The sequence below is a fragment of the Ambystoma mexicanum genome, chromosome 9 (genome assembly GCF_040938575.1).
Source record: "Ambystoma mexicanum isolate Mex_15411 chromosome 9, UKY_AmexF1_1, whole genome shotgun sequence".
NCBI classification, from domain to species: domain Eukaryota; kingdom Metazoa; phylum Chordata; class Amphibia; order Caudata; family Ambystomatidae; genus Ambystoma; species Ambystoma mexicanum.
The window spans coordinates 1475626352-1475638627 of record NC_090931.1 but is presented as its reverse complement, the minus strand read 5'-3'; the positions used below and the strand labels follow the sequence as shown (position 1 = coordinate 1475638627).

The 12276-nt window shown below is 48.4% G+C and overlaps 1 protein-coding gene across 6 annotated transcripts in view; it reads left to right on the top strand.

The window, feature by feature from the left end:
• LOC138489239 (pregnancy-specific beta-1-glycoprotein 3-like) overlaps positions 1–12276 on the top strand; it is a 222083-nt gene that overhangs the window by 4680 nt on the left and 205127 nt on the right. For all 6 annotated transcript variants that reach the window (XM_069616935.1, XM_069616931.1, XM_069616932.1 and 3 more), the window contains exon 2: positions 9604–9737. In XM_069616935.1, coding sequence (XP_069473036.1) covers positions 9677–9737 — 61 coding nt within the window. In that variant the 5' untranslated portion in view covers positions 9604–9676. The remainder of the gene's footprint in view (positions 1–9603; positions 9738–12276) is intronic.

The following is a 12276-nucleotide window of genomic DNA, read 5'->3' as shown; positions in this document are numbered from 1 at the left end:
CCTCCCGCCTGCTTGTTACTATTGTAACTTCTGCTTGACAGCAATGGTTGTTAATGAGGATTGGTGGCTACTCTTGCCAATTCATGCCAACCCTTCCTTTGTGCGGGCAGTGACATGGATCTTATTAGCAAATAGACCTGTGAAAAGGGTGCCTAAAATGCGGAGGAAGAAGCACCTTTAAGCGCTTGAAGGTGGTTAGACCTGTTTGCTCATTGCCCTTACACGTTGTCTTACACAATGCAATGCACGCTTTGTGAGAGGTCTTGTGTGGTGGAAGGTTGTGCAGCACTGCATCTGCCTAGGACGCGTTATGAGAGGGCCAGTCAGCAACTCTCCTATCAGACGTGCAAAAGACCCACCTTCCAGGCGTACCTTTAAACCAGGGTGTAGGTACCAACGGGAGACAGCAAAGACTAGGCAAGGAGTCAAGGTGTCTAAGAGCATAGACTCAGTATTTGCAACCCAGGACATTCACGCCTACAGCAGAGCCGAGACGGCAATTCCAGTGGTAGACATGACCTAGTTTACGGCTATCAGACTGCTTATCTTGGGCCGCCATTTAAAGAGATCTTCCAAAATGACTGCGGCGGGGCAGCATCAACAGGTGGGTCCCGCAGCAGCCCGGAAGAGGGGAGTCACAGGCCCAGCGTGGGAGCGGGTAAGTGTGTGGAGGGGTGGGGGTTTGAGGCTTCAGGCAGGGAATTGTAGGGCCAAGTGCCGCAAATTAAATGCGGGCCCCCTCATTTGCATATATCACATCACGGGAAGTGACATGACAGGAAGTGACATCACTCCAACCGGAACTCAGAAGGGTGAAACTTGAGGAGATGGGAACCTGTGGCCAACAGTTTAAACATAGATCTCAGCAGTAGGCGCATTAACCGAATGGCTGATATTGATGCATACACTGAGTATAAAGGTACTTTCTTATGGTCCACCTGCCCCTTGGCCCCAACACACACACAAAGACACTTCCTTTTTTATGGTGGACTGTGTGCTATACAAGATTCAATATTGGGCTGACAACGCATAGCAACACAGATTCGAATCCCAGTCAGGCGCTTAGAAACTGCTCTCCGATATTAAGTGCCTTGCAAAAGAATCATTATAATTAATTATAGTAACATAGCATAACAGGGCATAGTGCAGGGCATAGTGCAAAGTGTCACTCCTGCTCTGCTGGCCAGTACTCTGGATGGCCCATGCCATTTTGGTGACTGGCAGCAAAATGAGAAAAAAAGTGAATGTTATGTTATGTTATTTTGCATTTATATAGCGCCTTATATACCATTGGTATGGTCTGAAGGCGCTGGTAGGTTGAATGCCCTTGGGAACCGAAGTTCAGATCAGTAGAGAGAGTCAAAGGTGCGTGTGAGCACTGGGTATGTGTGCAGCTGGTGCAGTATTCATGTAATAGCTGCTTCTTAGCGGTAGGTGTGGTGGTTGAGAGATCAGGAGTATGTGTTCGTTCTGGCAGGATTTATCCAGACCGAATGTGGCTGCGTTAGGCCCGAGGAATACGCCTGGCTGGGGGGTGTGTAACCAGCAGTGTTTACTTAGAATGATGGGGAATATGCTGCGGATGTTGGTATGAGAACAGTTGTACCGAATGGTGTCATAGTATCTCTGTGTTCTAGTTGAGTGGAGGTGTAAAGGAAAGAGTAAGCGTGGGGTGTGATATGATGGGTTATATGCTCTTTCAAACGTTCTCTGCATTCCAAACCATACTATATACGTCGCGCAATTCTATGCGCTGCAGTCTGTTCCATGCACTCCTATCCACTCCATGCACCCCAGTCTGCTCCACACACTCCGGTCAGACGCACTCATGCACTCCAGTCCGCCTTGCGCACTCCTGCCCGTCCCACGCACGCACTCCTGCCCGTCCTACGCACACACTCCTGCCCGTCCCACGCACTCAACTGCGCTCTATTTACTCCGATCCGTTTCGTGTATTCTAAGTTGTTTTATGCACTCCATCCACATATTTCACACTTCTAAGTTCAATTTTTCACAGAGAGGCTATTGGGCACACTTCTAAATTTGACTTCTAAATGTACTTCTAAATTCAACTTTTCACAACGAGGCTATTGGGCACACTTCTAAATACAACTTTCCATGAGCGGCTATTGGGCACGCTTCTAACTTCAACTTTCACAAGGAGGCTATTGGGCACACTTCTAAATTCAGCTTTCACAAGGAGGCTATTGGGCACACTTCTAAATTCAGCTTTTCACAGAGAGGCTATTGGGCGCATTTCTAGATTCAACTTTTCACAGAGAGGCTTTTGGGCGCATTTCTAGATTCAGCTTTTCACAGAGAGGCTATTGGGCACACTTCTAAATTCAACTTCTAAATGCACTTCTAAACCCAACTTTCACTTAGAAGCTATTGGGCACACTTCTAAATTCAACTTTCACATGTATGGGACAGAGTTTTCAAATGCAAATATATTACAGATATAACGAATTTACAGTGGTGATGCTTTGTTAGATGAGTGGTGGGGTGGTATGGCGTGAAGTAATTGCTTCTGGCCCCGCCCTTTCCACACTTACTTATTGTTGGCTTCTTGCTTGTCCTGCGGATACCTGCAGATACGATCTGGTGCCATCTCTGTAGGAGCCGTCCTTTGCCTCTGGTCCTTAGCCGATGGGCTGCCCTGGGTGGACTAGCAAAGAGAGGGGGGGGCCTTCTCGTTGGGACCAATCAGGGGTGGGGGGGCGGGATGGGAAGCGGTAGGGCGAGGGAAGACTAGGAAGGGGAGACTGGGCAGCGCGGGGGACACGGCGCCTGGGGGCACTTCTATTACAAAAAAAAAAGCAGAAAGGGGTTGCACACTCACCTGCTCCTAGGATGTAAAAACTAACGAGGGATGAGCCAAACACGGGCCGTGGGCGGGATGGGAGGTGGGAGGAGGGGAATCAGGAAGCCCAGCGATGCTGGTGGCGCAAGGGGTTGGGGGCCGTGGACCTTATATTTTAAATTAGAGGATTCGGGGCTAATGGAGCTCTGGGCCACACACACTCACCTGCAAGCACTTGGAGAAAGGCAGGGGCGAGGCCAACTACAGGTCGCTAGACCCACACACTAACAAGGGACGAGCCAATCACGGGCCGTGGGCGGGATGGGAGGTGGGAGGAGGGGAATCAGGAAGCCCGGCGATGCCGGTGGCACAAGGGGCTGGGGGCCGGGGACATTATATTTTAAATTAAAGGATTCGGGGCTAATGGAGCTCTGGGCCACACACACTCACCTGCAAGCACTTGGAGAAAAAAAAAATAAATAATTTAAAAAAAAAATAGTACAAGAGGTAATGTACACCCGAGGGGAGGTATGGAACATGGATGGGAAATAATGTAATTTTTCCTGTATTTAGGCCATGCCTACAAGACAAATCAGTGTATCGCCTGTTTATTTGTTGTTACAAAACAAATAAAAAGACATTAAAATAAAAAGGAAGTACAGGAAGATTTGCCCGAGGATGCGTAAGTGGGAGGGGTAGGTACTGTGCACAGAGTTGATGGGAGAGTGATACATTTGAGTCCATTGTGCATCTAAGTTTTTTTTTTGCAGGTCGATTTCAGAAAGGCAAGAGGAGAGCAGGGTGGGGGAGGTTGGCATTTTAGGGATTTTGTGAATGATCCGGGTGTCATCTGCATTATTGTAGCAGATAAGCTTATCAGAGCAGGTAGTGGGCTAAGGTAGATATTGAAGAGGAGAGGAGACAGGGAGGCTCCCTGCGCGACCCCTTTTGGAAAAGGGCAAGAGAGGGAAGCGAAATGGGGGATAGGAACATCATTTACGAACAGTTCGAAAGGAAGGAGGAGATCCAAATTAGAGCAGAGTCTTTGATGCCTAAACAATGGAGCCTGTCTGCGAGTATGGTGTGGTCAAAGGCATCGAAAATGGCAGATAGGTCGAAGACGGACACCTTCAGAGTCCACTGTTCCTTTTAAGTCATCCCAAACTGACACCGGTGAGGACTCAGTTCCTCAGAGAGGACTGAAGCCCGTTCGGTCTGGGTCGAGGAGGTTGTTTGTTTCTGTGAAGAGGCAGAGCTGGTTGTACGCAGTGCGGTCGAGAGTTGGCAATGAAGGCGGGTGTTAGAAATAGGGCAGCAGTTGGAGGGAAGGAGAGGGTTGAGAGAAGGTTTTTGAGGAGAGGTTTGACGTAGGATGTTTTGAAGGCCTCCGGGAACATACCCAAGGAGAGGCACTGGTTAATAATTGACCGTGCAATGCTGCCTGCACATGTTGTAGTTAGGATGTTCTTAAAAAGGGTGGGGTGAGCCTGAAGGTCAGCTTTGTGCTAGATGTTTATGAAACTCCAGGTGTGAGATGTGGGTGTAAGAGGGCCGGCATGTAGGAAGGAGTAGGGCTGGGACTGGGTGGGGAACAGGAAGAGGCAGGGAGAACCAGAGCTAGTTTATGGGAAAGAACCTACCTATAGCGATATTGTGAAAGTGGTTGGACAGAGCATCAGAGTGATTGGGAGTTAGGGGAGGGAGGGTTTGAGCAGTGCAGCACCTTATTCTGTGCAGTTCATGGCTAGGGTTTATGATAGTTGGAGATAAGGTTCCCATAGAAGGATTTTGGGCTTTTCTAATTTTTGACTGGTAGGCCCTGGTCAGTCTTGCAAGAGAGGTTTTGTTTTGAGGGGTGGTGGTTTGTTTTCCAAGTCCGCTCTAATCAGTGCTCAAGGGTTTTGAGAGATTTGAGGTGGGCTGTGTACCATTTGGGGTTGAGGCCTGGTCTCAGAGGTAAATCTCGATGGAGTGGGATTTGGGTGCTGGAGAGCCACTGACAGAAAGGTTCAATGGAGGGGGGGCCTTCCTGGAGTGAGAGTGCTGGGAGTGAGTTTAGAAGGGAGCTGGCTAGATCAGGGTGAATAGTGACTTTATGCCAGAGAGGCACAGGAGGTTGGTGTGATGGAGTGGGGCAAGGTAGTCGGGAGGGAGAAGGTTGTCCGTGTGATCACTCCAGATCAGAGGACAGGGGAGCAGGGTGGATGACATGCATTTCTTACCGTAATAGCATTTCTGATGATTGTCTCTGCCCAGACTCACATGCCGTGTACATGGTCCGACATCCAGCGGCAACCGCAAAGCACTGCATCTTGTGCACATGTGAACAGCTTGGTGGAAAAACAAACTCAGCAGTAATGGGTCAGAAATGCTGCTTGGATTTTTAAAAAAAACACCACATTGATACTGATGATGGCTCTGCTGAGGCCGGTCCTCTATACTACAAGGGATTACCTTATCTGCCCAGGATCACACGCTGTGTTATGTTATGTTATGTTACTTTGCATTTATATAGCGCTTTATGTACCATTGGTATGATCTCAAGGCGCTGGTAGGTTGAACGCCCTCGGGAACCGTAGTTCAAGTCAGTAGAGAGAGAGAGAGTCATAAGGTGCGTGTGTGCACCGGATATGTGTGCAGCAGGTGTGGCACTCGTATGATAGCTGCTTCTTAACGGTAGGTGTGGTGGTTGGGAGATCAGGAGTATGTGTTTGTTCTGGCAGGGTGATACCAGATTGATTCTGGCTGTGTTAGGCCTGAGGAGAACGCCTAGGCTGGCGGGTGTGCAGCCAGGTGTGTTCAGTTAGGATGATGGGGGGTATGTGGCAGGTGTTGGTATGAGAACAGCTATACCGAATGTGTCATAGTATCGCTGTGTTCTAGTTGAGTGGTGGTGTATAGAAGAGAGTAAGCGTGGTGATGTGATATGGTGGTTTTCAGTAGGTCCCATGCACTCCAACCGTTCCATGTACTCCAACTGTTTCATGCACTCCAACCACTCCATATAGGTCATCTGCTCCAGGATCTTCGTCCGCTCCAGGCACTTCATCCTTTCCACACACGTCATCCGTTCCACACACGTCACACTCTTCATCCGTTCCACACATGTCATCCATTCCACACACGTCGCACTCTTCATCCGTTCCATACACGTCATCCGTTCCACACATGTCGCACTCTTCGTCCGCGCCACACTCTTTGTCCGCGCCACACTCTTCATCCGCTCCACACTCTTCATCCGCTCCACTGTGGTTAAACAGTAAATCTGGGAGCTCAGCCCATGCACAGTTTAACCACTTGAACACATACCTTCCAAGTTCAACTTAGCACAGGGCCTACACCAATGTCTTTTAGGGCAAAGATCTCAAGTTTCCCATGACTATGCATGTGAATGCCACTCAGTCCTCATTTTCTTTGGCAGTCTGGGACTTTACATTTTCCAAAATTTTAAACGGGAGAGAAAAAACGACAGGTCCTAGAATCCAAATGGAAAAAACAGGAACTTCACGACCTTCTCACACGTGGCCCTGAGAAACCTCAGAGCTCAGATAGTTCACTTATAAAATACACATATCTGGTAGCAATATCACAATAAGTTAATCCTTAGAGACACATGTTACAGCAAAAGAATATTGTTGTTGCTTTATTTTCCACATCCTGAAAGGAAAACTAGAAGAAACAAAATCTTTTTTTAGACCACTACTTGGATAGAGGTTACTTTTGGCGAAAACTTCCAGCAGGCTGTTGTGCAACATGGAGGACTAGAGGGTTTGGAGGGCCCACAGCGGCATCACGGGGGACCAGAGGGGCTGGGGGTACACAGCGACAAGACGGGGGACCAGGGGGGGCAAGGGGCAGACAGCGACAACACGGGGGACCAGAAAGGCTGGGAGGTACATAGCCTTTGTTGTGGGGCTTGTTGGGTGAAAAGGCGGCAAAGATACTGGCAAGGATATGTGAATACCAGTGTTTCGGGAGGATAGCTCAGGGGCAGCGTACTCGCCTTGCAAGATGACACAGAGCACCACAGGTTCGATCCCCGGGTCTGCGCTTAGAAAGCTCTGGGTATTAAGCGCGTTATAAATAACCTATCATATCATATCATAAGCAGAGTGTTTGCGTGGAGTTATGATCTAAGGAGATCGATATTCTGCATTTCAGGCATGCGTTTCCTTCATAGCGAAATAATGAGAGTATTCAGTGATGACATTGTTGGGGATCTCATTGAGCATTAATCATCGGGTTGCTAGGGATCAATCGCTTCAGAAAGTTGTGATTGGTATTATGGAAAGAGACACGTTTTTAGAGCTTTGCAGAAAGTCATATAGTCTTGGGTGTGTCGAATATGAGGGGGAAGTGAGTTCCATAGTTGGGGCCAAGATTGAGAAGGTGGATCCTCCGAGCCTGACAGAGTTAGAGGTTGGAATCACTAGAAGGCGGGCAGTGCTTGATTTTAGGGTGCAAGGAGGTATGGTTTTATCTTTACTTGCAGGTATAATGGGCCGGTCTTGTGCACTGCACGGTGAGTGATGCACAGGGTCTTGAAGGTGGCCCTTCGTCCAAGGGTCAGGCTTGAGTCCATAGTGCAGCCTAGGTTTTTTACTGTAACGGAGGGGGGGGGGGGTAAGATGGGGGCCATGAGAGCAGATGTGGTAGAAGGGCAGTGTTCCCACACACCATGATTTCAGTTTTAGCAGGGTTCAAAAGGAAGTGGTTTATTGTCATCCATTGATCAATATCGCGGAGACAGGCTTCGGGGTCAGGAAGGGGGTTGGTGCCTGACTTGTGAATTCTTAGGATAATTTGGGTATCATCAGCGTAGTTGTAACAGGAGATGTTGTGCATGCGGATGATTCCGGGAAGGATGGTCATATAGAGGTTGAACAGGAGGGCAGAGAGGCATGCGCCTTGGGGTACTCCAGTGTTCACCGAGCAAGCAGTTGAGACATAAGGGGAGAGGAGGGTTATTTGTTTGCTTAGGAAGGAGGCGATTCATTTGATAGCAGTGCCACGGATTCCTAGGGAGTGAAGGCGGCCAAGGAGGATTGAGTGGTTAACCTTTTCAAAGGCTGCAGAGAGATCAAGGAGAATCAGTGCTGCACAGCTTTCAGAGTCTGCAGTGATCTTGAGATCATCCCAGATTGATATCAGAGTGGTTTCAGGTCCATGTTGCGATCTGAAGACTGATTGTGCGGGGTTGAGAAGGCAGTTGGATTCTACAAAGGAGTTAAGCTGGGAGTGCAGTCTGGTCAATGAGTTTTGTGAGAAATCTGGTGTTGGAGATCGGTCTGTAATTCTTGGAGTCAAGCGGGTCAGGGAGGCCTTTTTTAGTAGAGGCTTGACATGCGCTATTTTGAAGGCATCCGGGAAGATGCCAGAAGCAAGGGATTCATTTAGAATGGCTCTTGCACGTTCTCCTGCGCAGGTAGACGAGAATATTTCTTTCAGGACAGAGGCTGGGCAGGGTTCGAGGGATGACCCGGAGGGTTTGCTGGCAGAGAGTAGGTCAAGGAACTCATCTCTGGAGATGGGTTTGAAGGAGACAATGGTAGGGAAATTGGGCATCGGGCAATGAGATCATGAGGGGTCGATGATGGGGGGGAAGGATAGTTTGGTGATAAGGGATGTCGTCCTGTCTAGAGCAGTGGTGTAGAAGTGTAGGGACAGGGAGTCGCAGAGTGATTCTGAGGGGGTGGATTGGGTAGAGGAGCAAGTGGGATTGAAGAATTCTGATATGATCATGTGGAGTTCTTTGCTGCGGTTGCCACAGTTGAGAATGTGTTTATTTTAATAGGCTTTTTTGGCCTTTCGGATTTCTGTTTTGTAGTTACGGTGATGCAGGGCAAACGTGGATCTGCTGAGATTGGTTTTTGATGCTCGCCATTTGCGTTCAAGAGAGTTATGTTTCTTGGTATTCCTCAGGAAGGTTATGAACCATTTGGGGGATGGTCCATTGAGTGAGGAAGTGGGGCGCAAGGGGGTGAGAGGTGTCAGTGAGTCATTAAGCCAGGAGTTGAAGGAGTCGATGGTTAAGGCTCTATTGGGGGGAGCTTTGCAGGAGGGCGAAGAAGCTGGGCTTCAGCTAGGTCAGGAAGGATCTTGACTTTGTTCCTGCATTTGAAATCACGGGGGGGGTCAGGGGAGCTGTAGGGGTGGGGTAGGGGTGTGGATAGTGAAAGGGATGGCAGTGGTTGGTCCAGATGAGTGGTTTGGGACGCGATAAGTAAACCAGTTCGTGGGAGCTGAAAATTGCATCAAGGGTGTGCCCACCAGAGTAGGTTGGACCAGTCGTATGGTAGGAGAGGTTAAGCGCATCAAGACTATCAACCAGCAGGTGAGTCATGGAGTTAGAGGGGATATCGAACCAGATATTGAAGTCTCCCAGGAGTGTAAGGGATGGGTGATTTACTTGAATGGTCGCTATTGAATCACAGAGGCTGTTGGCGAAATGTCTGTCGTATCCAGGGGTCTGTAGATGCGGAGGAAGCTGACGGTGAAGGTCGATGGTAGAGATAGTTTTGCTAGAAGGGATTCACAGGAGGCATTGCATGTCTCGGATTCAACGAGTCAGACGGAGAAATGACGGTTGAAGAGGACTGCCACTCCGCCACCTCTGCAGGGTCTATTGTGGGCAATGAGCGAGTAGCCAGGGGCGAAGGCTTTGTGTGCTACAGGCGCAGAGTCGTCGGAGAACCAGGTTTCTGTGATAAAAATGAGGTCAGATACAATAAGCCAATCTTAAAAGTTTCCCTTAAAACATTTGAACAGTTGCCTCATCTCATTGTTATCTTTTGATGCAGGAAAACCACATCTGCCGCCAGCACCAGCAGGCCTCAGTGCGGGAGAACGTCTGCATTGGATTTAGAACAGGACATGTTCCGCACACCGAGATCACACAGAGAGGCTGGGGGGCTTCCGCTGCTTCTGGTTACAGGTAAGAGGCTGGCTATGAACTGACCTTGTCTGAGACTGAACATATAAAAACTGAAAACACTTTCCAAATCGGGGGAGGAGAGGGCGTCTCGATGTGTCAATAGCAGTGATCGATTTTTCTTCCAATAATAGGAAGCTGTGCAGCGGCGCTGTGGGTGCCTTTTCTGGAGACATTCTCCCGCCCCTGTCTCCCGTCAATCACTGGGCTGAACCCCATTTCTCCCCACCCATAGAGCACACTATTGTTTCATTGAAAGAAAATTACAGTACAATAATTTACTTTGCTGGAATTACCTTCTGGCGGTAAAAAAGGTATGTATATTCTGAGAGGTATGGGGTTTAGGGGGAGAAGATAGGAGGAGGGATGGGCCTTTGAAAGACAAAAAAAAAGAGAAAGCCATGAGGTAATGTCAGTAAAGTAAATTACCACAAGTTAATTCACTTCCACTTCCGTCCCAGGAGGATAGCTCAGCACAACGTGCTTGCCTTGTAAACAAGATGAAGACCAGAGTGGCTTTGTGCCAGGTCACAACACAACTATGAATTTGCGTAGGCTACAACACATAATTGCCCAAACTGACACAAATAGGGAATCGTATGCGCTATTGTCACTAGATGCCATGAAGGCATTCGTCTCCATATATTGAGTGGTTGGTGGCTGTCCTTGAAAGATTCAGCTTCGGCTTGGGGTTCATCAGATGGATCAAAATACTCTACAACAAACCAAGAGCACGGCTGAAATCTGGGAAATACGTGTCAGAGGCATGGGACATATGTAGGGGGACCAGGCAGGGGTGTCCGCTCTCCCCCATGCTTTACATACTGGGATTGGAGCCCATCCCCATTTACTTTAGGAAACAATTCTTCGATGCAGGAATACAACTGGGAGGAGTGGAGCACATCATCTCACTCTATGCAGATGATGTACTGCTGTATGTCACTCAAAGACCCACATCTCAATGTACCAACAATGCTAGAAGTCCTTGATAATTACACTAAGGTCTCGGGAATACAATTTAGCAAGACAAAATCCTGTCTGTTCCCCCTGGCATGGCTGAAAGACAAAAGGAAAGAAGAACTCCCCTGGGTGGGTATACAGTGGCGGACCACCTCTTTCCGATACCTCAGGGTCCAGATAATGCACATCCCTGAGTTAATTCATGAACACAACACGAGGGCAGCATTGCCCGCACTGCGCAAATCAATGGTATTCTGGGCGAAATTACCCCTATCAATGCTGGGCAGATCCTCAATAATCAAAATGATTGTCCTTCCCAGATTCCTATATGGATTTCAAAACGTACACTACTACATCACGAAACCCTTTTTCCGACTACTTGAAACAATAATCTGAGAATTCCTATGGGGAAAGGGCAGACACAGGGTGGCACTTTCCACATTGGTCCTACCGTACACACAGGGTGGAATCCAACTACCAAGCCTAGAGAAATATTATCTCGCCGCCCAACTGAGCTTTGTGACTAAATGGTTAGCAGACAAAACCACATCGGAGACAACCCTCCTAAAAACTATGATCTCCCCAATACAATTGAAGGAACTTATTTGGGTGCCACACAGCCTGTTGAGAAATGCACCCTTCTTAGCCAACCTAGGAAGGAAAATATGGCACAGGACTAACACGCTTATGCACTTAAAACATCCATACTTCCCAGAAATGCCAATGATCTCAGACCTAGGCAAATCAGACACTGACCTGAAGAACATCAAGCTCTGGGAAAGAAAAGGGGCTTGGGGTGACCTGTATGCCGAAGGAACCTTCCGGGAGTTTGATTCACTACAGGCAGAAGAGGATATCCACACTGGCCAATACCTATGGTATCAAAAGATCCACAAAATAGCACGAACCAAATGGGAAACCTGGCCAGAGGAACCAGACACAGACCCCCTCACGACATTGCTATATAACCTGGGGGAGTGATGGAGACCAGTGTCTCAAATATTCAGCCACCTAAGCGATACTCCCAACCCCCGAAGTAAGTGCTGAACTGAAAACCAGGTGGGAGGCAGACCTTGGGCAGGAAATGACAGATAAGGAATGGGGCAGAGCACTGACGTTTCCCAAGGAGGTATCCAGAAACCACAGATTTCGATTGATACAGTGAATGTGTTACACCGCACATACCTAACCCCATGTAAAATGGTGAAAATCAGCAGACAAACGCAGTCCCATTGTACCTGGTGTGGGGAGGATAAGGCAAATCTTGCTATGGGAATGTAACAAGACTCGGACTCTCTGGGCTGGAATAAGCCAGGTATGTGAAAAGGCGGGCATGACCAGATATGAGTGGACCCCTGCCAAATGCCTCCTGGGAACTTACCCCAGGCTAGCGAAACTTAAGCATGAAGTAAGACTAATGGACATAACGTGCATATTAGCTAAAAGGACTATCGCAATGTCTTGGAAGAAATCTGCAGGACCAAAGTACAAGGTATGGCATAAAGAGCTAGAAAGGTGGGTGAGTGCTGAAACAAATGCCTGGGAAGACAGTGTAGCTAGATGCACCGAAGACTCAAGTATG